Source organism: Motacilla alba, chromosome 28 (assembly GCF_015832195.1).
Source record: "Motacilla alba alba isolate MOTALB_02 chromosome 28, Motacilla_alba_V1.0_pri, whole genome shotgun sequence".
Taxonomy (NCBI): domain Eukaryota; kingdom Metazoa; phylum Chordata; class Aves; order Passeriformes; family Motacillidae; genus Motacilla; species Motacilla alba.
The window spans coordinates 3,666,743-3,692,703 of NC_052043.1; the positions used below are offsets into that span (position 1 = coordinate 3,666,743).

Below are 25,961 nucleotides of genomic sequence, written 5' to 3' on the forward strand. Positions count from 1 at the left end.
TGACCCCCCAGTTCAGGGACAGGGACCTGGGAAAGAGCAGAACTGCTGCTGCTTTTTTATGGGAACCAAGTGATGGCTGGAAGGAAACACCCAGGATAAATAAACCCACAGAGAACTAAAAGCTTGCCTGAACAGAGCTGTCAGTGGGAGGAGGGCACACAATGAAATCATGTGACAGCAAGTGCTACACCATGGTACTGACACCTAATGAATTATAATAATAAACTAAGATTTAATATCAACAGGAGCCTTTCCATGTCTCCCCTTGGTGAATGAACAGAGATGAAGGGCTTTGGTTGAATCAAAACTGATTAATGGGGGGTAATTAATGGGACACTCATCAGGCAGCCTGAGGGGGATCCCTCAGGCCAAGACAGCTGATGGAGGGGGTGCCTTGAGATTCCCAATCCTCTGCCTCCTCTTTGGAGAATTTCCAAAATATGACCAGCCTGGGAATGTTTCCTGTACCTATTTCCAAAATATGACCAGCCTGGGAATGTTTCCTGTACCTAGGGGGTAAGGAAAGCGAACCCACAGCAGCACAGGAAAGCAGAGGGAAAGGAGAATCAAAAACCTTTTAATGGACCCACAGAATTCAGTCAGCTTTCCAGAGGTACAAAAAGGATCTGCTCCCTGAACGGGGGGTGAGCTGCAGTTAAAAAGACACAAATCCCAGGGGATGGAGTCCAGGAGGGGCTTCAGTTGGAGGGAGGGGGAGGGGGGGGATGGTGCCCGGCCCCTCCGTGGGGAGCGGCGGCCGCATCATGGGGGGCAGGGGAGCAGGGGGGGGCACCCCGGGCGCTGGGGGCAGCTGGGGGGGGCACCGGCGGGGGTGGCACCGGCCCCGAGGGGGGCATGGGGGGCAGGGCCATGCCCCCAGGGGGAGGAGGGGGCATGGAGTCGGGCAGGGGGGGCCGGGGGGGCAGCCCGTTCATCAGGGGAGGGGGCGGCGGCCGCTTGACGGTCGGGGGCCCCGGGGGGAGGTTCGGGGGGGCCGGGGGCTTCTCCATCTTGAAGTGGAACTGAAGGAAGAACTGGGAATGGGAGAGAAAAGGGAACAATTAATCAGAGGTTGACAGAATCCTGGAGTATCCTGAGCTGGGAGGGACCCGCAGGGATCATTGATCCAACCCCTGTCCCTGCACAGCCACCCCAACAACCCCACCCTGAGCACCCCTGAGAGCTCCTGGAGCTCTGGCAGCCTTGGGACCATTCCCTGGGGAGCCTGGGCAGTGCCAGCATCCTGGCGACAGCTCTGCCAGCACCCAGGAGCTGCTCTCTGGCCCAGAGCACAGCTCAGGCCCCTCCTGTTACCCTCAGATGCCCCAGCCCTGGCAGCATCTGTGACTGGTGCCAGTCTTGCCCCAGATTTTAACTCCTCTGGACTCCGAGCACTGAGGTTCCTGTGAGGGGTGGGAGGTCCCCAAGGCACTGCTCCCCGGATCCAGGGGAGCAGCCCCAGCCCCAGGCCCCCTCAGGCAGGTGTGTGCAGGGAACACAAGGCACAGAGCCACGGAGAGGAGATGGTGCTGCACATTTACCATGGAATCATTAGGCTGGGAAAAGCCAAACCTAACCCTAACCCTCAGATCAACAAGTCCAGCCATCAGCCCAGCAGCACCACCACATCCACCACCAAACCATGGTCACAAACGCCACATCCACGAGTTTTTGAACGCTTCCAGGGTGGTGACTTTACCACTACCCTGGGCAGGCTGTTCCAACGCCTGACAATGTTTCAGTGAAGGAATTTTCCCAAAATCCAACCTAAACCTCCCCTGGCACAGCTTGAGGCCATTCCCTCTGGTCTCTTCTCCTGTTCCCTGGGAGCAGAGCCTGACCCCCCTCTGGCTGCACCCTCCTGTCAGGGAGTTGTAGGAGCAAGAAGGTTCCCCCTGAGCCTCCTTTTCTCTGGGTATTTATGCCCCATCCTGCTGCTGCTGCTGAAGCTGAATCCTCTCCAAGATCCCCCACAGGAGGATCTCTGTCAGCTCTCACTGCACAGGTGCATTGAGAGAATGGAGATTTGAACAGCAAAGGCAGCAGGACAGAACTGATGTCACTCTCTCAAGTTGCTCTGCTCTCCTTAAGGACAGACATTACAAAACCTCAGGTACCTGTTTGGTTTCTCTGTTCCAGTGAGTCCAAAATTTTCCCTCTGCTTTATCAATTTCTCTGCTTGGCACCTGCACCAAAAGAGAACACAGAGCTATTCTTAGCAGCACCAGATTAGCTCAAAGGCCCTTTTTAGCCCCAGAGCCTGAGAGATAAGCACAGTTATTCCAGGCCTTGCAGGGTTGTTATTAGACAGAGGTGGGGGCAGGAAAGAATTAAGTTACTTCCCTATCGGTCAAGGACAACCAGCAAAATCCCTCCCTGAACATCTGCACAGAGGCCAAGGAGTGAAGCCCAGGAGGCTCCTGTCTGCGCCAGACACTGGGAATTCACAGCTCCCCAGGGCTCAGCACAGTCTGGTTTTCATGCCAGAGTCCTCCACCAAACCTCAGTGGGGTTTAATGACTTCCAGCCATGTCCTCCTGATCCCCCCCTTCCACTCCATTAACCCCTGAGGGTCAGCACAGACATCAGAGGGTTCATTAGGAATTAATTACAGAACATCCTGAGCAGGAAGGGACCCTCAGGGATGATCAGCCCAGCCCCTGTCCCTGCACAGGCACCCCAACAACCCCACCCTGAGCCCCCCTGGCAGCGCTGTCCAAACGCTCCTGGAGCTCTGGCAGCCTTGGGGCCGGGAGCATTCCCTGGGGAGCCTGGGCAGTGCCCAGCAGCCTCGGGGGGAAGAACCTTTCCCTGAGCTCCATGGCAAGCCCTGGCACAGCTACAGCCCTCGCTGGCCTCCTGTCCCTGTCCCAGAGCAGAGCTCAGCCCCTGGCCCTGTGCCTGCCCTGGGGAGGAGCTGCAGCCCCGAGGAGCCTCCCCTCAGTCTCCTGTGCTCCAGCTGAACGAGCCGAGTGCCCTCAGCTGCTCCTCAGCCCCTTCCCCAGCTCCGTGTCCCTCCTTTGGGCACTCTCTAATGGCTCAGTATCTTCCTCACATCACGATGAGCACACACAACATTGACAGTGAGGCCACCCCAGCACAGAGCAGAGCAGGACAATCCCTTCCCTTGACCTGGCAAAGGCAGGAAGGGAACTCTCCCAGCTTTCCCAGGATTCCTCTCTGTCTTAGGCTGGAAACAGGGGTATTCCATTGCCATCTATCAGAGCTGGGGCAGTTCTCTGCTGTTCATGGGGCAGTTTTCTTTATCTCTCCCACAGCCAACCCTCCCTCCAGGAGATCTCTGCTGTCCATGGCCACTGAGGGTCCCTGCATGGCTGATCAAATTCCATCATCCATGGGGAGATGCTCTGCCCAGGGCAGGAGCCAAGCATTCCCACCTGGATCCAATCTGAGCCTGGAACAGCACAGCAGCCTTTGCCCCTGCATTCCCAGAGGAGCAGCTTTCTCCTGCCCTGCATTCCCAGAGGAATTCCAGGCCCATCTCCAGCAGCCCTGGAGCTCCAGAGGAAAACTCCCCCCTTGTGCAGGATCCCTGCTCCAGCAGAAGCACAGCTGGCCCTGCAGGAGGGCTGAGCCACCATGGAATGGCACTGCTGCCACCACCCTGACACACAGCGTGCCAGGGCCTGCTCTGACTCTGGCTGTGTTTGTTTGTTTGTACTACTGCATTTGTATTTTCAGTTTTCCTAGTAAAGAACTGTTATTCCTGCTCCCATATCCTTGCCTGACGGCCCCTTAATTTCAAAATTATAACAACTCAGAGGGAGAGGTTTACATTTTCCATTTCAGGGCAGGCTGCTGCCTTCCTCAGCACACCCCTGCCTCATCAGACCACTACATTCTCCCGGGGTTCCCCTCCCAGGCCTCACCTTGAAGGCGATGGTCTCGTAGGGCTCGGCTGCCATCAGCAGGTACTGCCAGCGCCGGTCCGGGGGCTCGATGCGCTGCTCGTAGGCCGACATGAAGCGGTGCCGGGGCATGATGCTCTCAGCTATCTCAGGGTAATCGATCTGGGGGGACAGGGCAGCTTTAACACCCCCCCTCTGCACCCCCAGCCATGCTCCAAACACATCCCCCAGTGTGGAGCACACCCAGAGCAACCCACAACGCAAAGGAAACAAAGAGTGGAGGAAAGGGCTGAGAATCCCAGAATGGTTTGGGATTAAAGACCCCAAAGTGAATTAGGGGAAATTTAGATGTTGGGAAGGAATTGCTCCCTGGGAGGGAGGCCCTGGCACAGGTTGTCCAGAGAAGTTGTGGCTGCTCCATCCCTGAAGTGTCCAAGGCCAGGGTTAGAGCAGCCTGGTCTCATGGAAGGTGTCCCTGCCCATCACAGGGGGATGGAAATAGATCATTTTTAACATCCCTTCCACCCCAAACTCTCCTGTGATTCTCATCTCATTCCACCTCAGACTCCACATTCCTCTCCCACTACACAGCCTGAGAGCTGAGCTCACGGATTTGCTCGACACAATCAGCTGCAGCAATGAGGAAGACAAGGCCTCCTTATTGTTATTATTGATTTCATGGATCCTGCAAAGAACTGCATTCAGCAGCAGTGTTACCTGGAAAACCCTGACAAGGAGAGTTTTAACCCTGCTCTTACCTGGAAGAGAAGGCTCTGCTGGCCTGTTTCTGGGTCTCTCTGTTTGGTGACTGTAAAAAAGAAAAAAAAGAAAGCTGAGAACGTGCCCCAGCAGGGTGAGAGCAGCTTTAATCTGCCCTGGGAAACACCCAAAGTTTCCAACAATTAAATATGACAAGATTTTTCTCCTGTTTATCAAACAAAATGTCACATTATATTTAACCAAAGCTACTTCTGGGAGGGTGGGCAGGCCCTGGCACAGGGTGCCCAGAGCAGCTGGGGCTGCCCCTGCATCCCTGGCAGAGCCCAAGGCCAGGCTGGACAGGGCTTGGAGCAGCCTGGGACAGTGGAAGGTGTCCCTGCCACGGCAGGGGTGACACTGGAAGGGCTTTAAGGTCCCTCCCAACCCAAACCATTCTGGGATCGTGTCACTGCCACGGGCAGGTTTGGGCCCCTCACCCCAAGAAGGACACTGAGGGGCTGGAGCGTGTCCAGGGCAGGGAATGGAGCTGGGGAAGGGTCTGGAGCACCAGGAGAGGCTGAGGGAGCTGGGAAGGGGCTCAGCCTGGAGAAAAGGAGGCTCAGGGGGGACCTTGTGCCTCTGCACAACTCCTGACAGGAGGGGACAGCCGGGGGGTCGGGCTCTGCTCCCAGAACAGGGACAGGAGGAGAGGGAACGGCCTCAGGCTGGGCCAGATTTAGGTTGGATATTGGGGAAAATCCTTCCTGAAAGGGCTGTAAAGCATTGGAAGGGGCTGCCCAGGAATCACCATCCCTGGAAGTGTTAAAACACCAGTGGATGTGGCACTTGGGGACATGGTTTAGATGTGGCCTTGGCAGTGCTAATTTTACTGTTGGACTCTATGATCTTAAAGGTATTTTCCAACCTAAACTATTCCATGATTCTCCTCTAATGAAGTTCAGCTGCTGTGGGGCAAAGCACTGGTGAGATTAAAAAGCCAAATTTTGTACTGGAGGCCAAAAAAAACCCATGAAAAACAGAAAAAGACCCATGAGTTCTGCATGGAGTGAGTGATTTACAGCATTACTGAAAGGTGCTGCAGCACAAGAGAAGGAGGAGATGAAATGCCATCATCTCCCTGGCAGCCTCAGACACACCCATCTATTACTGAAGTGGTTCTCCCTGCCTGTCAGCCATAAAGAGATGTTCCATGAGCAATTTAAACAATAAAAAAACTCCAGGAAAGAGCCCTTATCTTATTCATGGGCAGAGCTGCTCAAAAGATAATGAATAACTCACATGCCAGCCAGGCAGGGACCTCCTGGCCACCCCTGACTCACCTTTGTAGCCTGGGCGCCCAATTTTCACAAATTTCTTCACTTCCACTTTGACCTTCTCTGGGGCAGGCTGGGCAGGGGCTTCCTTGGCTTCCTTGGCAGCTCGCCGGGCCCTGGGGATTGATTCAGAATTTAAGGTTTACCTGCCCTTGTTCCTAAAGGAAACCCAGGAGCAGTTTGAATCCCTCAGCACAGCATTCCACAGGAGTCATGCCAGGAAATCCTATTTCCCTTCCCCAGCTGTATCCATCCTCCCCCTAGCTAAAGGCTGCCACTCAACCATCTGATCCACCCTCACCATGACCTTGAGGCCAGGCTCCACAGATGGATTTGAAAAGACTTTAATTCTTGAAATCAACATGAAAAAAAAAGAAAGAAAAAAAAAGCCAAACCCACAGATCAAGCAAAGCAAACTGGATTCCTTAAAAGAAAACTTACAAACTTCTCCAAACCTGTACTGACAAATCCAGATCACAGAATCTTGGAATCTCCTGAGTTGGAAGGACGCACATGGATCATCAAATCCAACCCCTGTCCCTGCACAGACATCCCAACAATCCCACCCTGGGCACCCCGAGAGTGTCCAAACACTCCTGGAGCTCTGGCAGGCAGAGGTCCCTCTAACTAGACTCAGACAATTTGCTTTTAAAACTCTCTCTCCCTCTTCCTTCAGCAAATTCACAGCTGGATTTGAACTTCAGCTTAAAATGGAGATGCTCTGCACCGTTTTTCAAGCAGATCCAGGCTGTGCCTCCTGGCTGCAGGAAGAACCCCAGTAACAGTGCAGTTAAAGGACTACAGACACCCAACATCATCATATTAAAGTGCTTCAGTCATGGAGAATAAAGTTATGGTAGAGGATGACTTACAGATTGGTCTGATGCTTCTTCCCCTGGGTATGTGCTAAGTAACTCCCCTGAAATGAAAAGCAAGGTAGAAGTTAAATGAAGCCATGACTGCAACATTCCTGTCACGGGGTGACTGCAGCACTCCCTGACAAGGGTGTTTTAATCCTCAGCACAGAAGACTCTCACTCCAAGTGCAGATTGCTCTCAGCTGCTCAGCTGTCCCAATGTCTTGTGTTATAAGATATCTGTGTATTTTATTTCTTGTATGTTAGAAGTAGGGCAGTTATTTTTTGCTAATTGGGCAGTTTATTTTATCTTTTCTACAAGTAATCTTCCCTCTTTTGTTGGGAAGATTAGTTGGGAGACATCTTGTGTTGCTGGACCATTGAATCTCAGTACGTAACTGAGAAAATTACATCATCTCCTTGTGAGATGTCCTGCTCAGGGGAGGAGCTAAGCATACTTACTTAGATATAATCTGAGATTTAGAACTCTAGAAGCAGTCTTTCTCTACTAGATTCTAAGAAGAACAGCTTCCTTTTGTACTGGATTCTCAGAAGACTAAGCTCAGCTACACCACTACTGAACCTTCAGAAGAAAACTACACCCCCCAAGGAGATCACAGCACACACTGTGTCAGTTTAACCACCTGTCCCAGACTGCAAGACAATTCTGTTCCCACCTGTCAGAGCTGGGGCAGTTCTCTCTGTCCATGGGGCAGTTTTCTTTATCTCTCCCACAGCCAACCCTCCCTCCAGGAGATCTCTGCTGTCCATGGCCACTGAGTGTCCCTGCATGGCTGATCAAATTCCATCATCCATGGGGAGATGCTCTGCCCAGGGCAGGAGCCAAGCATTCCCACCTGGATACAATCTGAGCTTTGGGAACAGCACAGCAGCCTTTGCCACTGCATTCCCAGAGGAGCAGCTTTCTCCTGCCCTGCATTCCCAGAGGAATTCCAGGCCCATCTCCAGCAGCCCTGGAGCTGCAGAGGAAAACTCCAGCCTTGTGCAGGATCCCTGCTCCAGCAGAAGCACAGCTGGCCCTGCAGGAGGGCTGAGCCACCATGGAATGGCACTGCTGCCACCACCCTGACACACAGCGTGCCAGGGCCTGCTCTGACTCTGGCAGGGTTGTTTTGAATTACTGCATTGCTTATTTTATTTTTTGTTTTCTTCCCTAATAAGGAACTGTTATTCCTGCTCCCTTACCCTTGCCTGAGAGCCCCTTAATTTCAAATTTATAACAATTTGGACAGAGGGGGTTTACATTCCCCATTTCAGGGGAGGCTCCTGCCTTCCTTAGCAGACACCTGTCTTTTCAAACCAAGACAGCACCCCTCATGTCTCAGCAGTCACTGCCCAGGTGCTGAAGCTCCTGTTATTCCCAAGTTGCTGCTGGGATCAGGCCAGGCAGGTGTTCCCCTCACCTCATTGTTGTGGAGCGTCAGGCAAAGCTTGCACTCGTAGGAGCCCAGATGATTTTTCATAAAATAGGGATCCTGGGAAAAGAATGATTGACAGGTTATAAGCAAAATCCATTGGCAAAACAAGAGAATAACCAAAATACCGCAGAGGTCTGCACTGGAGGAAGTGGTTCCTCCCCTTGAAGGTGCTGGGCACTGCCCAGGCTCCCCAGGGAATGCTCCCAGTCCAAGGAGAGAGCTCCAGGAGCGTTTGGACAGCGCTGCCAGGGGGGCTCAGGGTGGGGTTGTTGGGGTGCCTGTGCAGGGACAGGGGCTGGGCTGATCATCCCTGAGGGTCCCTCCCAGCTCAGGAAATTCTAGGATCCTGTAGCTGAGTTCAGGTTTTAAATTAACAGCAGAAGAGAGCTTTAGGAGGAGGAAACAGAGAGAACCAACAGCAGCTGTGTGCACTGGTGACAGAATCCCCAACTGCAGCAGGAAACACCACAACCCAAACCAGCCCTGGGGAGACTGGAAATAGATGGATACACAAGAGCTGGCACCTCCCTGTCACTCTCACCCAAATATTCCTTATTCAAGCCCTACATGACCAGAAACAGGAGTATTTAAACCCAATCCAAACCTCAGCCTGGACACAAGAAGGCTCTGGGGTGACCACGGAGCCTAAAGGGGCTCCAAGAGAGCTGGAGGAGAACTTTGGAAAAGGGCCAGGGGGGACAGGACAAGGGGGAATGGCTTCAAACAGACCAAGAATAGCTTTAGATGGGATATTGGGAATAAAATCTTGGCTGTGAGGGTGGGGAGGCCCTGGCATGGATTTCCCAGAGCGGCTGTGGCTGCCCCTGCACCTCTGCAAGTGTCCAAGGCCAGGCTGGACGGGGCTTGGAGCAACCTGGGAGAGCTGCAGAAATCCCTGGATGAGCTTTAACGCTCCTTTCAACCCAAACCACCCCACGATGCCACGGACGTGACCCCGCTCCGTGTCCCCGGGGCTGGGGGGTGCCTGTACCTTGTTGATGTCGATGGTCTCCAGGGCCAGCTGCCGCAGCCGCTCCCGCCGGTCGCGGTTGCTCTCGGAGGCCGAGGCCACGCCGCCGCTGCCCGTTTTACCCCCGGGCCGGTGCTGGAAATCCATGGTGGGGATTCCTGGCCCTCAGCTCCTCCCGGAGAAACGGATCTGGGAAAAGGAAGGAGTTGTCAGGGACAAGTGGAGCACAGGACCGTGCAGCCCCAGCAGCGAGGATGGGGAGGACACCCCAGGCACACCACAGGATGCAATCCCACACGGAGCACATCTGGCAGCAGCAGCGCAGGACAGCAGAGTAAAAGGACACAGAAAATCCCCCCGGAGTCCTTCCCATCTCCCCAGCCACTCCCAAGCCCAGCTAGGCTCCGCTGAGGCCAAGCAGCCCCACCAGAGACCCCCCAGGAGGAGCCTCCCTCCCTCACCTGAGGCACCAACAGCCCCAGAGCTCCCCCCGCCCACCACCAGATCTGCTGCTCCCCCACCACCCCAACACCCCCCAAAGCCCCAGGGCCACCCCCTGCCAGCCCCAACACCACGGGAGGCTCAGAGCCCCCCAGCAAGGCCAGGGGCTCTCAGCAGTGTCCCCAAGCCCCAGGGGTGGTCCTGGAGTCCCCCCTGCCCTCAGCAAGGTCAGAGCCCACCCAGACCTCCCCCCACAGAGCCCAAATACTGGAAAGACCTTTGAGGAACCCCAAATCCTTCCCCACAGAGCGCCCAGCTCTCCCAGTGTCTGTCCCCCAGTCCCTCTCCAGCCACATCCCCCAGCAGCTCCAGTCCTGACGCTCCAGTCAAGGCCCCCTGACTCCCACTCAGGTGCTCCTTCCCATACTCCCAGTCCTCCCCGGTCCTACCCAGTTTCCCACTCGTGATTCTCCAGTTCTCCCAGTCCCTCCTCACTCCGTACTCCCAGTCCTGTCCTGATCCTATCCCTGGTTTCCCAGAGCCTCTTCCCCAGTCCTGATTCTCCTTTCGAGGCCTCCCAAATACCCCCAGTCCTGCTTCTCCTGGTCCTCCCAGTCCTACCCCCAGTCTCCCTGTCCTGAGCCTCCAGTACCCCCAGTCCTCCCCCCCAGTTCTCCCAGTCCTCCTCCAGCAACTCCAGTCCTGATTCTGCAGCCAGGGGCCCCAGGCACCCCCAGTCCTGCCCTCCCAATGCTCCCAGTACCCCCAGTCCTGCCCTCCCAATGCTCCCAGTACCCCCAGTCCTGCTCTGCTCCTACCCAGTTTCTCACTTGTCATTCTCCAGTTCCCCCAGGGCCTCCTTTTCCAGCACTCTCGGCTTTCCAGCCCAGGTTGTCCAGCAGCCCCAGTTCTCCCACCCAGGGCACCCAGCTCCCCCAGTGCTTTTCCAGTAACTCCATCCCAGTTCTGCACTCGGGGCCCCCCAGGTGCCCCCGGTCCTGCCCCGCTGATCCTCCCAGCAGCCCAAACCCTGCCCTGGCCCTAGCCCCAGCTTTCCACTCGTGCTTCTCCAGTTCCCTCAGCCCCACCACCCAGGCTGCCCAGCACTCCCAGTCCCTCATTCCCAGCACTCCCAGTCCCTCATTCCCAGCACTCCCAGTCCCTCATTCCCAGCACTCCCAGTCCCTCCATTCCCATCACTCCCAGTCCCTCCATTCCCAGCACTCCCAGTCCCTCATTCCCAGCACTCCCAGTCCCTCCATTCCCATCACTCCCAGTCCCTCATTCCCAGCACTCCCAGTCCCTCATTCCCAGCACTCCCAGTCCCTCCTCACCCAGCTCTCCCAGTTTTCCCAGTTCCCCTCTCCCCTCACGATCCCCTCCCCCCGCTCCGTACCTGCGCGCGGCCCCGCTCCCGTCCCGGCGCATGCGCGCTCCCGCCGCCCCGCGGGCGCTTCCGGTGCCGCCGAGGGCGCTTCCGGTGCCGCCGAGGGCGCTTCCGGTGCCGCCGAGGGCGCTTCCGGTGCCGCTGAGGGTGCTTCCGGTGCCGCTGAGGGCGCTTCCGGCGGCGCTGGCGGGGCCGGGGCCGGGGCCGGGGCCGGGGCGGGCCCGCCATGCGCTACAACGAGCGGGAGCTGCTGTCCCTGGCCCGCCAGCCCGCCGAGAAAGCGGCCGAGATCCGCATGAGCGTCCCCAAGAAGGGCAGCGGTGAGAGGAGGGGGGGGCCGAGTGGGGAGTCAGGGCTGGCGTTACTGGAGAGGGACTGTGAGGGCTGGGGGTGTTGGACAGTCCGGGCTGGCGTTACTGGAGAGGGACTGGGGGTGCTGGAGAGGGACTGGGAGAGCGGGGGGTGCTGGACAGTCCGGGCTGGGAAAGCGGGAGCGGTGGGCGAGGAGGGACTGGGAGAGCTGGAGAATCACCAGTGGGAAACTGGGGTAGGAGCGAGTGAGGACTGGGAGCTTTGGGGGAGGCGGGTGGAGGGGGAGCGAGGTTGGGGGGCGGTGTGGGGAGCAGCTGAAGGCGGGCCAGGACCGGGGATGCCGGCCCTGACTGCAGGATCAGGACTGGGAGAGAGAGGCTCGGTGCCATGGATGGTGGGATGGAGAATCACGGGTGAGAAACTGGGGTAGGACCAGGGAAGGGCTGGGGGTGCTTGAGGGGCCCCGACTGCAGGGTCAGGACTGGAGTTACTGGGGGACGAGGCTGGAGAGGGACTGGGGGAGCTGGGTGGGAGGATTGAGGGTGCTGGAGAATCCAGGCTGGGAAACCAGGGAAGACCTGGGAGCCCTGGGCACAGGGGGTGGGTGGGACTGGGAGTGCTGGCAGCAGGACTGGGGACGGGCAGCCTGGGAGGGCTGGGCTGTGGGACTGGGGAGCACGAGCCGTGGGGTCCAGACTGGTTTGGGGGGGAGGTTCTGGGGCTGGGCTGGGCTCAGGGAGATTCCCCGTTTCCAGGGGATCTGGGGAAGAAGCTCTTCCCTGAGATCTCCCAGCAAGTGCCCTTGCAAGCCAGCCCTGGAGTGCTGTTCTCACTGCCTCGTCCTGAGCCTTTCCTCCTCTGAGGAGCTGCTGGACTTTGTCCCTTGGAGGTGCCGCCCGTGCTGGCAGCTCCGGGCAGGGCTCGTGGGATCGGGAGCTTTTCCTGGGGTGCTGCTGTGAGCTCTGGCTGCCCGGCAGCTGCTCAGGGCCCTGTCACCCTGAAGCCACTTTGTCACCCCGAGGCAGTGCTGGGGGAGCAGCCTGGGGGGCGCAGGGGGTGCTTTGGTGGGCTCAGCGCCCTGCTGGGCCCGGGTGGGGCTGGCAGGGTCCTCCCTGCTGCCCGTGCCCTCTGCCTCAGCCCGGCCCTGCTCCCTCGTGTCCCTGCAGTGCTGAAGAAGCGCCTGGTGAAGCTCGTGGTGAACTTTCTCTTCTACTTCCGCACCGATGAGGCCGAGGTAGGGCCTGGGCTCTGCGTGGGCTTCTTCCCCTCCTCCTCTCTTCTTTCTCTGTGCCTGGACTGTGTGGGCTGGGGGGATGGTGCAGGCACAGAGCTGGAGCAGGGTTCACCTTCCCTCTTCCACCAGAGCTGCAGAGGGACTGGGGACAAGGCCTGCAGGGACAGCACCCAGGGAATGGCTCCCAGTGCCAGAGGGCAGGGCTGGATGGGATCTTGGGCAGGAATTGTTCCCTGGCAGGGTGGGCAGGCCCTGGCACAGGGTGCCCAGAGCAGCTGGGGCTGCCCCTGGATCCCTGGCAGTGCCCAAGGCCAGGCTGGACAGGGCTTGGAGCAGCCTGGGACAGTGGGAGGTGTCCCTGCCATGACAGGGCTGGCACTGGATGGGCTCTGAGGCCTCTTGCAACCCAAAGAGTTCTGTGAAATACAAGATTCAGGTTTTCAATCCCTTCCCTTCTAATTTGCTTCTGACCCTTTGGTTCACGTGGACAAGGATGTCCTGTGGTTGCTCTTGTTCATGTCTCGTGTCACTGCTGTCCCCACGTTCCTCAGCAGCACCAGGTGGGTTTTGTTCATCCTGAGCTGCTGCAGCTCCCCTGACGCTGTTTCACCCCTAAGGGCCCCAGGACAGCCCTTGGACAGCTCGGTGCTGCTTCTTCTGGGTGTCACAGTAAACGTTTCATCTTTGATTTTAAAAGCAGAAATTCTTCTCTGGTATGGCAGAGTGGTGAAGAGCAGCCTGAATCTGAGCCAGAAGAGGTGATTAACACCTAATTAACAAATGCCAAGTGCTGCAGGTGGCACTGGCATGAGAAGGGTGATTAAAGAATGTGAAATATGGTGCAATCTGACTGAATCATTTAAAAGCAGCACCAGCTTGTGGAAGCTGCTTGAAAGGCTCCAGGGAAGCAGTGTGGGTTCAGCCCTCGTGGTGCTGGGGGCTCAGTGCTCAAACCCTCTCTCCATGTGTTTTGCAGCCCATTGGAGCTCTGCTGCTGGAGCACTGCAAGGTCACCAAAGAGGAGGAGAACGTCTTCTCCATCAGTGAGTGCTGCCTGTGCACCCTTTGCCTTCCCCTGCTGGCGCGTGGGACAGGAAATGTTGGGCTGCTCAGTTCCTGCTCTCCCTGTTCTGCTGGGGGACTGGGGTCAGCTCAGCCCGTCCCCTCCTCGTGGGGGCACTGCCCCAGCCCCTCTCCTCTCCTCTCTGGGGTCAGGCTCTGCTCCCGGGGAACAGGACAAGAGAAATGACCTCCAGTTGTGCCCAGGGCAGGTTTAGGTTGGATTCTGGGGAAAATTTACTCCCCAGAAAGGTTTGGAAGCACTGGCACAGGCTGCCCCGGGCAGTGGGGGAGTCACCACCCCTGGCAGTGTTCAGAAGAGGCTGTGGCACCTGGGGACAGGGGTGAGGGATGAACCTGGTGCTGCTGGGCTGATGGTTGGGCTTGATGATCTTAAAGGCCTTTTCCAGCTTAACCAATTCCTCAGCCTTTGCCTCCTGAGCTGCCAGCTGTTCCTCAGTGTGAGGAGACCTCAGGGGTATTCCATGGCACAGCCTGTGGGGTTTGCAGCTGCACTGAGAGCAGCCAGGCCCCGCTGGGTGCCTGTGGAATCCCTGGCAGGGGGAGCTTGCTCAGTGACAGATCTGCTCTGTGCTGCTGCATTTTATCCAAAAAACACCCTGGAGAGGCTCAGATAAAGCTGCTCCAGCCCCATCCTCCCCTCTGTGTGTCCTTGTGCAGCTGCGGCTGGGCCAGCTCCCCTGGGAGCAGCCTTTCATCCTGCAGCTCTCCCCTGTGCCAGAGGTATGTGGCCACAATAACAGGATGTTTCTCCAAGGCCATCCCTGTATCTTTTGGCCTGGCTGCCAGGCACAGCTGTGGCTCTGCTCTGTGCTTCCAAAGGCCCCTCAGACAGCCCGAACACACTGAGCCCACGGCACCACTGCTGGATTTTTGGGCTTTGGGGGTGTTGGGAGCTCTGGTCAGGAGGATTCCTGGGCAGGGTTGAACCCAGCAGTGCTGGTGTTGGGGTGTGTCCCAGCTCGTGCCGAGGTGCTGGTGCAGCCTGACTCGGGTGTGGGCAGCTGCAGCCCTGGGGTCTGCTCAGCAGAGCTCTGGGGACAGGCACTGCAGGCACGTCCTGGCTGTGTCCTGGTCAGGAACTGGAGTGGCACCAGGACCGCTCTCCATGGTGGGAGTGCCACATTCCCAAAAGCCTCCAGCAAAGGCAGCTCAGGGCCTTCTCCCAGTGCAGTTTAGCTCCTTGGCTGGCTGCTCCCTGCAGGTGTCCCAGTTCCTCTCTCAGGGCTCTTTCCCACTTGGATTTAAGTCCTGGTGACTTTGCAAGGGGCCTCAGGGAGTCGGTCCTGGGTCTGTTGGCCATGCTGGTCCAGCTCAGGTCACCCTCAGAGTGGGAAGTTGCTCTTCCCAAGGTGTCTGGCTGCTGTAAGCTGGGGAATGCTGTGGGCAGCAGCCCCAGGCACCCAGAGCCACCCAGGGAATGGGAGAGGGGCTGGAGGTGGGGGTTGCAGACTCATTCCCAGCTCATCTGGGTTAACAGAGCTGCTAATTGTGGCCTGGCAGAGTCAGGGGAGCAGCAGCAGCTCTGCCAGGCCCTGCCTGGAGCCTTTTCCTTGTCCCTGGCAGGTTTCATCGAGGAGCCAGAGAGGAAATACTGCTTCGAGTGTGCCACGGAGGAGCAGTGCCAGGAGTGGGTCGAGGCACTCAGGAGAGCCAGGTGGGCTGAGCCCTCAGGCCAGGGCAGTGTTCTGGGATCAGACACTGGGAGGGCAGTGCTTGTCTCCTCCCAGACAAGCTTCCCTCCAGCTCTAAATAGCATCTGAACCTTCCCCACATCCTTCTCGGCTCAGCCCTTCCCGTGCTCTGTTCCTGTCTTGCAGCTACGAGTTCCTGAGGAGGAGCCTGATTTTCTACAGGAACGAGATCCAGAAGATGACAGGGAAGGTGAGTGAGTCCCTGCAGGGCTCTGCTCAGGTGTGACTGGTGGCTTTGGGTGGCAGCAGGGGCTGTTGCTGCCAGTCCTGCCTGGGCTGTGTGTGATCCCAGATACCATGGGGGGCTGTGGTCTCCGCTGCCAGACCTGAGCACCTTGCCCTCACTCCAGCCCTGATGCACTCGGGTCCAGAGCTGGCCTGGCCTCCCGGGGGTCCCTGGAACACTTCACAGCAGCCCTGGGCAGGTTCTGGGGTGGAGATGCTGCTCACCCCCCACCAAGTGCCGGGAGCATCCCTGCTCCAGGGAGGGAGGTGGCTATGGCTCCCCTGGACCTTGGCTCCCTGCTGTGTCCTGTGTGTCCCAAGGGCTGCTGGGCTTCATCTGCATCTCACTGGTGCCTCCCTGTGCTCCCCACAGGACCCCCTGGAGCAGTATGGAATCTCAGAGGAAGCTCGTTTCCAGCTGGGAGCACACAGGCAGTAACCCTCACCTGGCTGCAGCTGCTCCACCCCAGCCCCTGGGGACAGCAGCTCCCCACACTGACCACGGGACTTTTTTATTTATTACCCCAATCGTTTTGTATTTTTTAAGGGAATTCGTTGCACATTCCCAGTGCCCCAGCTGGGGGGTGAGCTGCTCCATGGGTGCTGCAGTGGGAGCAGAGCCCCCAGCCCTGGGGTGGGCAGGGGCTGACAGAGCTGCCAGCCCCTGCTCTCTTCCAGGCCATGCTGGGGCCACCAGGGCCAGCTCCACCCTTCTGCTTCCCAGGAGCAGCCCCGGGCTCATCCCTGGCTGTAAGAGGATGTGACTGATGCATTTCTGGGCTCCAAATTAATCCCCTCCTGCCCTCCAGGGAGGAGTGGGAATTCCTCCAGCTCAGCCACAGCTCCAGCTTGGAGAGGGGCATCTGCAGCCCTGTGCAGCCTTTTGGGGGGTTCTTTTCCCTCCCCTGGGCAGGAGCTGCAGTTCCTGGGGGCTGGATAAGCCCATCCAAAAGAACAAAGCTGCAGAGCACGAGGGAACAAAGGCAGGGAGGGATCCCTGTGTGAGCCTGCCTGCCTGCAGAGCTCTGCAGTGATCCAGCTTCCCAGGGAGCAGAGGCAGATGGGGAAGATGGCAAAGGCAGGAGCTGCTCCCTTTGGCTGGAGGATGGAGCTGCAGGACATGCACCAGCACAGCCAGGCATTAACCCTTCATTCCCCGAGCCACTGCTGCAGCTTCCCTCCCCTCTGTGTGTCCCCTTTGTCCAAAGGGACAGACCAAAAAACTGCCAAGGTCACAGTGAGCTGCCAGGGAACCAGGGCTGCCTGTCCTGGAGCTCCTGCAGGGAAGAGATCAGGATTAGGAGCAACATCCCCATAGGATCAGCCCTGGCTCTGGCTGCACCAAGGAAAACTGCCCCGACATGAGGGATGGAGGACACTTCCCACACCCAGGGCTGCAGCAGACCCAGATTCTCGACTGCCAGAGCAGCTTCCCTGGAGCCAGCCCTGGAAAACTCCCAGGAAAGGCCTCTGGGAAGGTCCCAGGAGTCACTGTCAGAGGCTGCTGGCAGCAGGAACGGGGCTGGGGCTGGGGCAGGGCGGGGACTTGGCCTGGGCTTTGGCAGCTGCAGCTCTGGGTGTTGTTCCCCTCCAGCTGCCCAACCCGGGGAAGGGCTGGAGCAGCCTCTGAGCTGGGCTTGAAGGGACTTTTGGTGCCTTTTCCCCCTTGACTGGGAATTACTGCCCAAAGCAGAGCCCACCCTGCAGCCTTTGGTATCCCGGTGCTCCCTCTTTACCTCATGCAGCTGAGTAGCAGGATGACAGCTGTCACTGATGCTTTACTTTTGAGCTCAAAGCTGAGATTTTTCCCTTTTCCCTCCCCAGCTCCTCCCTTTCCCTTGAATCATTCCAGGTGCTTGCTCCAGAAATTACCAAAATCAGCTGAAGGGCAGCTGCCCTGGGGATCAGCCGAGGGCAGCAGGGAAGGAGCAGAATCCAGGGGGGGTTGCAGACAGATGGCAGCTCCAGGGGCAGCAGCAGCGAGGGATTAAGAGCAGGAACACACAGGAGCTGTGCTTTAGGGAGCCAGTATCCTTGGATGACTCCAAAGGGCATTTTAATCCTGCCCAGGGCTGAGTTCTCAGCTGCCACTGTAGCAAATGTGTCACCTGTGCCTTGGTGGACACCGTTCCCCAGGTGGAGCTGCCACCCCCCCAGTGTCACTGTGCAGAAAATGGGTGTTTCATTTGCTGTTCCAGGGAACAGTCGGGTGAGCAGGAGCAAAGCCCAGCACTGATTTGAATGCTCATCGCCAATGCCATTTCTCAACTGAATGTACAACAGAAGCTGTGAAGAGTGGCCGGGGCCAGGCCCGGGACTCAGATCCGTTGTAGGGCAGGGCTGGGACACGGGGTGGGAGAGGGAGGGAGGGAGGATGGTACTTTGTAGACTCTTTGTAAGACAATTGCTCATTTTTCACATTCTGATGACTTGACTTGTGTTTCAGCTAGAGCCAGTTCCAGGCTCCCTGAGAGCCATTTCTGTGTTGTACAGTGAACATTCCCAATAAATCTTGTTTTAATCTTTGTGATGGTCAGAACTGTTCTACAACACCAAAACCTTCCTGGGGGGGTGGCTGGAGCCAGCTCAGGGCCAGCCCAGGGGCACCAGGTGTGGTTCCTGCTCAGGACCCAGCTGGGGACGGCTCCACCAGAGGCTTCGGGGGGGCTTCGGGGAGGCTTTTCCAGACAATCAGAATATTCTGGGTTGGAAGGAGCCTTTAAAGGAGCCTTTAAAGGTCAGCTAATCCAGCTGATCTTGGTACTGGAGCCAGGCCAGGGGCAGGTGCCAAACCTGTGCAGGAGGAGGAGCTGGGTCAGGCTGTGGTGTCAGAGCCAGGGCCGGGGGCTCGGGGTGAAGCTGGGGCTGTGTCTCATTTTAAATCCTGCAGGGAATTGGCTCAGGAAGTGTTTGTGGCCTCCAGCTCCGAGGTTCAAGCACAGCCCTGGCTGCCTGTGGGGTTGTTGCACTGGTGCCACTGCTGCCTAAAAGGGAACAAAGCTCGGATGGGTTGGGATCATGGAAGCGTTTAGGTTGGAAAAGGTCTCTAAAAAATCGAGTCCAACCATGACCCAGCACTGCCATGGCCACCACTGCCCTGTGTCCCCAAGGGCCATCTCCACACTTTGTTCCAATGCTCCTGGGGCTGGGGACTCCACTCTTACCCTGGGCAGCCCCTTCCAATGCTTCAAAAACCTTTCCATGAGAAAATTTCCCCAATTTCCAATCCAAACCTCCCCTGGCCCAGCCTGAGGCCGTTCCCTCTCCTCCTGTCCCTGTTCTGGGAGCAGAGCCCGACCCCCCCGGCTGTCCCCTCCTGTCAGGAGTTGTGCAGAGCCACAAGGTCCCCCCTGAGCCTCCTTTTCTCCAGGCTGAGCCCCTTCCCAGCTCCCTCAGCCTCTCCTGGTGCTCCAGACCCTGCCCCAGCTCCGTTCCCTGCCCTGGACACGCTCCAGCCCCTCAGTGTCCCTTGATGGGCCCAGAGCTACCCCCAGGCCCTGCTGTCCCTCCCCAGTGCCCAGCACAGGATCCCCAAACCCTCAATTGGATCCCCAAACCCCAGAGCTGAAGGTGCTGCCTGGGTCAGGGATCCCCGTCCCTCTGTGCCCCCACAAAACCCCAAATCCCATTTCCCTCCTGATTCTGCTGAGGCAGTGACAGTCCACGCGAGCTCAGTGTATTAAAATACAGACACTTTAATATAAAGACAAAACTTCAAAGCATCGTTTCAATTACAAATCAAGGGAGACACAGGAAATTAAGTGGAGGGAGGGGAGCAAAAACTAACTCTTACATTGTGGAGAATTAGAAAGGCCGGGTGGAAATATATATATTATACATACATATATACACACCAGAATTCACACTACTGCTAGGCAGGAATGAAAGGAATGACAGAACAACTTACCAGTATAAAAAAAAAATAATCCAAAAACAAACCAACCAAAAAAAAAACCCAAAAAAAAGAGATAAATTAGGGGAAGTTTGAATCTTAAATAATTCAGTTCAATAGGCTAAACTATATAAACTAATTCCTATTCACTAGGAAACATCCCATATCACTGTCCTAAGAAAATGGGTTTTTCTAAAAATCCATTGAGAAATGGATTTTTATTAGTAGTTAAAAGTTTACTAATCAATTCCTGAGCAACAGCAACCTCATCATCTACTGCTTTCCCCATCCAAGTCCCACTCAGCGAGGGCAGGCTCTCACTCCTAAAAAGTTTAAGTAGAACAGAGACCTATAAAGTTGGGTTTTAATTGGAAATCGATCACTTCAAAGATTAATAGGTTAAAAAAGCCAAGCAGGATGGATCAACCCATTCCACCTTTTCCTCAATAACTCCAGAGACAAAACCTTTTAAAAAATTATTTGACTGCACCAGAAAAGCAACCAGATGTACCTCGAGAAAACCAAAGGATCACAAACCTGAGAACTTCAGGGTTAGCATCGTCAAACTTGGAATTTTTGGATGAGATTTTGTTTTTACACCATAAAGAACTCAAGGAGCCTCTTCAGGAAGAAGCTCCCAAACAGTAAAAGTACTGGAGAATTATTTTCCAATTTTTTTTTTTTGTCTCGGGTTTAAACCCTGAAGTTCCCAATAACAGCATCTTTCAATGCAATATTCAGTCTAAATATATATTTATATATTTATAATGTATAAGGATAAATAAAATATGGCACAACAACATTTTGAAACAGCTTTTAGTGAAAACCTGATCCGCAAATGGAGCGGAAAATGGAAATGGAGCAAAAACAAATAAAAATAAAAAACCCTTTAAAACCAGTAAGACTTCAAATATTCATACACTGACTGCACATCTCTACTCCCAAAATTCCTGTGAATTTTCCTCAGTGCTGCAAAGATAGTTCACAAAAACACTGTGAAGTTTCTGCTCCCCAAAAGCATTTTGGGTTCACAGCCCTGTCCAAGGCTCTCCCCTGCTCCTCCCTGTGCTTTTGGCTCAGGCAAAACAAGAAAAGCAGAATTTTCCACGACAGGCACCCCTGGGAGTCGGGATCGTTCCAGGCTGGTTATCCAGGACAAACACACAGAGACCCCTCAGCTTTCCAGGCCTGGAGCAGAGGGTGAATCCAGCACCCAAATCAAAGGGGTCACACAGGAGGTGACAGAGTGAAGCCACCTCGGCACTGGCGACAGCAGAAACCCCAGAGCCTGGGGAATGGCAGCTCCAGGAGCAGCTCCCTGGGGACAGTGACCCTGGGGACAGTGACCCTGGGCCAGGCAGTGCAGGTGGCCCCAGGGCTCAGGGAGCTCCAGCCCCGCTGAGGAGGGAAGGAAGGGCCCAGGGAAGGCTGAGCAGGGAGGGGAATCCGCAGCAGCAGCCTGAGAGCAGCCCCAGCACTGAGAGTCCCCTCTGGCAGCCATCAGCAGGAGCTGGAGCGGGGCAGGGGAGCCCGAGCATCCCGAGGGCACAGGGGGCACAGGGGCCACAGATCCCACGGGGCCCCAGTGCCAAGGTGGGCCCTGAAGGGACTCAGAGCAGCTGGAAGCATTGACTGTCCCCTCCCTGAGCCAGGGCTGGGTGTCCCCAGCAGCTCTGCACTGTCCTGTCCCTGCCACCACCCCCTCGGCCTCTCCTCTGCCTGGACTCTCTTCCAAGCGGAAAAACATCCACCGGCAGCAGCTGCTGCTCTCTGAATACAGAAAGAACCAAAGCCCAGGCTGCCTGCCCACGGCCAGGAAAAGACCTGGAAGGGGCAGCCCGGCAGAGCAGGAAGATGCAGGGCCAAGGGAAGGCTGGGCTGAGATGGAAACAACGAGCACGGGCAGTAAATTCACTGGGGAGCACCTGAGCTGCAGTACCCCACAGAGCTGGGGTGAAGCTGCAGGAGCAGCAGGTGAGGCAGGTCTGGCTCTCAGCATCCCCTCCCAGGTGTGTCTGTCCAGGGAATCAGAACAGTTTGGGAAGATTGGAAAGCACCTTTGAAGGTCATTTAGTCCAACCCCAAAGAAGGCTGAAGAAGTGACCCCAGCACAAAGGAAGGAAGCCTGTCCCCAGGGCTGAGGGCAGGGACACGGCCCCAGGCAGCCCTGGAGCAATGCTGGACATGTTCCCAGGTGGGATGGAAGAGCTGATCAGATGGGAACCTCTCCACTCCCAGGCTGCAATTGCTCAATTGACTTCCTCAAGGATTAAATTTGACTAAAGAAAGAAGAAAGTGACTCAGCTGAACTGAGTGTGACCCAGAGCTGGGCGAGTTTCACGCTAAGGAGTGTCAAGTCCTGGGGAATGGGAATCTCTGGATTCAAAAGAGATGAGTAAATCCATTCATGAGCAAGTGATGTCACCTTCCTGCCTGCAGGACCTCAGGGACTGTGGGTGTGATCCCAGACTCAGACCCTCCAAGCTCAGCTTGATCCCAGCAATGAGGGGGAATCCCACTTCCCGTGCCAGGCTGAGCCCAGAGCCCAACCCTGCCAGGAGCAGAGGGAGCACAAAGCCTGCACCAGAAGGTAAAGTGCTGTCCCAACAGCAAGGAAGGCAAAGAGATGGAAGCACAAGAATTTCTGGTCAAGGAGACACAAATTCCTGGTGATCAGAAGGAGCTGGAGATGAGCTCATTCCAGAATGGCAGGACAGTGAGGATGTGCTGCACTCCCTGCTGCTTCCCTAAAAAGCTGCTTCCCTCCTGCTCTCTCCCACTGCATCCACAACTGCCGTGAGGTGAAGATGCTCCCTGGTTGTCCAGACTGATCCACACCTTCCTGCAGAGTGGCCTCGTTTGTGCCAAGCCGAGAGGGGATGGAGGGACAGCTCCCATCCCCACTGTCCCCTGCACCAGCTGGGATCCAGCCTCCACATCCTCAGCAAAGCTTTCCCACTCTGTCCCTCAGCAGCCCAGCTGCTGGGTGTCTCCACACCCCTGGCTGGTGGAAGAAGCATTGCTGCTGAATTACTCATCTGCAGCAAATCCCAAATTCAGGGCCAGTGCCTTTGGAGCCCTCCCAGCACCGTGGGTCCCAGGGGACTGGGCCTGGTGAGCCAGAGGTGGCAACTGCCCAAGAAAGGAAGAGCCCACGCAAGCCTTGTTCCTCAAGGCTGACATTCAGCAGCAGGGACAGGTTTTCCTCAGCACAGCACTCAGGAAGTTCCATTTTTTTGGCAGCAGACTTGCTCCAAGATGTGTTTTTGCTTCCTGGCGAGTCCTCTGCTGGCAGCAGGGGCGTGGAGGAGGACAGCCCCGGAAGGACTGGACCCAGCACCAGCAGGAGAAATTCTCTTTTATGGAACAGTTTGCCTTTGATTGCTCCAGAGGATCTTCAATTATTGCAAACAGGTTTCAGCTCCTGGCTCAGTGTTCCAGCAGGGGGGTCACAGCTGTGGCCACATGGATCAGATCCCAGCAGCTCCAAGGTCTGCCTCCAGCCAGGTGAGAGCTCTTCTCAATGTGCAGTCAGAGCAGCAAGAGACTGGCCAGGAGCTGGATCCAGGAGCCTCCAGGTCCCTTCCAACTCAGGATGTTCTGCGAGTCCCAGATTTTAAGCTGAGCTTGCCCCAGATCATGGCAAAGCAATAAAAGGTCAGGGAGAGGGAAGACAAAACCAGGAATCTCTTGGCAAAAACATCTCCCAGCTCAGCCAGTGCTGAGGCACCAGCTCCAAACTGTCCCCTTGGCTTCCCTCAGTGCTGAGCAGGCTCCTGTGGAAGCACAATCTGGGAATCACAGGCAGCAGCAGTGACAGTGCAGGGCCTGGGGTGGGGGGAAGACACCAGCAAGGCTGGAGCAGCTCCAGATGCCAGCAGTGGGGGACAGGGTGGGAACAGCAGGCACTGGGGTGCCAGCAGGCAGTGGTGCACAGGCAGGGGGGTGCTCAGGCAGACTGGATCCTTTCCAGGAACCCCAAAGATTCACTCCTGGGTCTGCTTCCCTCGGGTCTTCCTGGATGTGTCTGGAGTCACAAAGTCAAAAATCCTGGGGGTGGCAGTGGCTCAGTCACAGGTGAGTGCTGAGCTCCAGGGGCTGTGCTGCCCATCCCTGAGGCTGCTCCTGAGCCAGCCCTGCCTTGGGCACTGGCTGGCCACCACGGCATGACCGAGGGTGACACTGAGGCACAGACAGGCTCTGCTTTTCCACAGCACCCAGCAAAGAGCAGGGGACAGACTCCTCAGCCCAGGCCTTTGCTCCAAAGGGTCCTGGAAGCACAGAATTGTGCAGGTTGGAAAAGATCTTTCAGATCAGCAAGTCCAGCTGTGAGGTGACAGTGGCCAGGCCACCCTGACCTCTCTGACAGCTCAGCCTGGCTCCCCAGAGCTGCTGGATGCAGAGCACATCATTCCCACAAGGATCTGTCCCTCCTCACCATCCAGGGAGTGCCAGGTGCCAGCAGGGTGGGTGACACAGGTGACCCTGGCCTGGAGGGTTCCATGGGGTCTGTGGGTTGGTTCCTTCTCCTGCAGGAATCCTGGGAGAGCCTTGGGCACCACCCAAGCCAGGACAGGGATGGCAGCTGAGTTTTCTTCCTGGATCTGTGTGGTTGGAGGTGAAGGGAGGCACAAGAGCTCCAAGGGGCACCGTATCCTGCTCCCTCAGCAGGAAAGGATCTGATCAAAGCAGGGGGATGAAAAGCTTCTACTTGAATTTCCTCCACTCTCTCTTTCACCAGAGATATAAACGATGGGGGAGAGGTAATTAGGAAATTAATTAAGGCTGCTGCCCCTCCAGCAATCACTCATTTACAGTCTCCAGAGGCCCCAGCACTCTGCTGCATGCTGGAGCAGAAGCTGGAGCTGCCCAACTCCCAGCTGCAAAACATCTGGGTTACTGTGCTCCTGGATTCCAGGACATACACTGTTTGGCTCCTACGAGAAGCTACTGGATGTTCCTCTCAGTCTCTGAGCATTCCTGCCCTTCTCCAGGTTCTCCTCGTGCTGCCAGACCCTCAGCAGGACACTCCCTGTCCCACACAAAGCAGAAAGCATTCCAAGATGCCCCCAGCTGCCAGGGCTTTCAGTGCCTGCCCAGTGGATAAGGAGGCAAAGCCAGACCCCAGAGGCTGCCATGGAAGACACGGCCAGGAATCCACAGGACAACAGCACCTGGTCCTAAACGTCCCCAAGAGTGCCCAGCATGAGGCATAGAGCTGAGCCCTGCACAGGGAGGGAGCTGCAGCCCCTGAGCCCGTCCCTAAACACTCCCCGGCAGCAGGAGAGCCCAGGAGGGCACGGGGACCTCACAACCCCAGAGCCAGAGCAGCTCTTTGTGACCCTGGGGTGCTCAGAGGGGCCCCTGTCCATGCCTGGCTGCTGCAGTGGGAGACTCACCAGGGAGCACCAGAAGGGATTTAAAGACAGTGCTGCCCCTCTGAGCACCAGGGTCAGCAGGGAGGTGTTTTCCAAAGCCTGAATGTGATTTTTTCCAGTCGTTTTGCTGTTGCAATCCCCTTTCTACTGTAGTTTTCTTTATTGGTGCTTGGCCCAGCCTGAACTCAGACCAGCCTGATTTCTACTTAAATGGATCCTCCTTCTCCTCCTCATTTTGTGCACTTGAATAAATAGGTTTTTACAGGTTCATTGTGCATTGTACAAACTAAAACCAAAGGAAATAAAGCATAGGAAGCTCAGAAGTTTTCATCACAGCTCTATAAAATCAGCCCTTCCTGCACACACGACACCGAGTCACGACGTAGGTCCCTGCCCCAGGGGGACAGTGACAGCACAGGCAGCCAGGTCAGGGTGTTTTTGTGAACTACCATTCAAGAACCTACTCAAAAGCAAAGGAACACAAAAGCAAAATGCACCTTGTTAATTCATGAACACGGCCAAGCCGGGTCGGAGTCAAGTATCAAAACCCTACCAACGAAACCCGTCGTGCTTGGAAGGAAAGAACAACGAGCTGAGCAAACTCTGCAGCCTGCAGCAGGACAGAAACACAATGCTCAGTCTTCCCAAAGCTGGGGAAAGGGCTGCACCAGCACCAGCCAGCACACACCCTGTTCAAACACCAAGGCCAGCCCCAAGAAGCGAGTTACCAGACCAGCTACCAAAATTCACAGTGACCCCAGTGCCAGCAGCAGCTGCAAATGGCCCGGGGAAGTAGTTTGGATGGGGCAGGACTCGGATTTCTCCTGTTCCAGCTGTGCCTGCGTGGGCTGTGCCAGCCCAGGCTGCTCCAGAGGGGAGCACAGAGCCCTCGTTAGTCACAAAGTCAATTAAAACCCACCCGGTTCAAACGGGCCTGGCTCAGTCCGAACCAAAGCCCCGGGGGGAGAATTCCTTCCTCTGTCAGCCCCGGCTGCCAACCAAGAGGATTTTGGGATATGAACAGTCAGGGGAATAAATAATCTGCAGGCCTTTAAAAACTGGGTTTGGCATTGGTCAACCCCCTAAGATCAGCACCAAGGATTCAAACCAGAGGCACAGTTCTGACGGACAAAATAGCACCGAGGAGGCTC

General features: G+C 56.4%; 2 protein-coding genes across 3 annotated transcripts; one reads left to right on the plus strand and one right to left on the minus strand.

Moving 5' to 3' along the window:
* Window positions 1–555: 555 nt before the first annotated feature.
* SF3A2 (splicing factor 3a subunit 2) lies at window positions 556–11,067 on the minus strand. Its single transcript, XM_038164064.1, is given in 11 exon segments — window positions 556–722; window positions 725–820; window positions 822–1,034; window positions 2,118–2,186; window positions 3,891–4,031; window positions 4,628–4,677; window positions 5,909–6,018; window positions 6,775–6,821; window positions 8,183–8,254; window positions 9,189–9,356; window positions 11,005–11,067. Coding segments are annotated over 10 exon segments (948 nt in total). The 5' UTR covers window positions 9,315–9,356; window positions 11,005–11,067; the 3' UTR covers window positions 556–698.
* Window positions 11,068–11,146: 79 nt separating this feature from the next.
* PLEKHJ1 (pleckstrin homology domain containing J1) lies at window positions 11,147–18,066 on the plus strand. 2 transcript variants are annotated; one of them, XM_038164066.1, is made up of 6 exons: window positions 11,147–11,315; window positions 12,474–12,541; window positions 13,518–13,584; window positions 15,188–15,278; window positions 15,442–15,505; window positions 17,739–18,066. In XM_038164066.1, the coding sequence occupies exons 1-6, from the start codon at window positions 11,222–11,224 to the stop codon at window positions 17,751–17,753; spliced, it is 399 nt and encodes a 132-aa protein (XP_038019994.1). In that variant the 5' UTR covers window positions 11,147–11,221; the 3' UTR covers window positions 17,754–18,066. The 2 variants fall into 2 exon arrangements, with proteins under 2 accessions (XP_038019994.1, XP_038019993.1); XM_038164065.1 differs by lacking the exon at window positions 17,739–18,066 and adding an exon at window positions 15,914–16,079.
* Window positions 18,067–25,961: the final 7,895 nt, after the last annotated feature.

Bases quoted from the DNA above. Each gene is read 5' to 3' on its own strand.
- PLEKHJ1 (XM_038164065.1), top strand. From the start codon at position 11,222: ATGCGCTACAACGAGCGGGAGCTGCTGTCCCTGGCCCGCCAGCCCGCC. The intron at 11,316-12,473 runs GTGAGAGGAGGG...GTGTCCCTGCAG, and splicing joins CGTCCCCAAGAAGGGCAGCG to TGCTGAAGAAGCGCCTGGTG. The intron at 12,542-13,517 runs GTAGGGCCTGGG...TGTGTTTTGCAG, and splicing joins TCCGCACCGATGAGGCCGAG to CCCATTGGAGCTCTGCTGCT.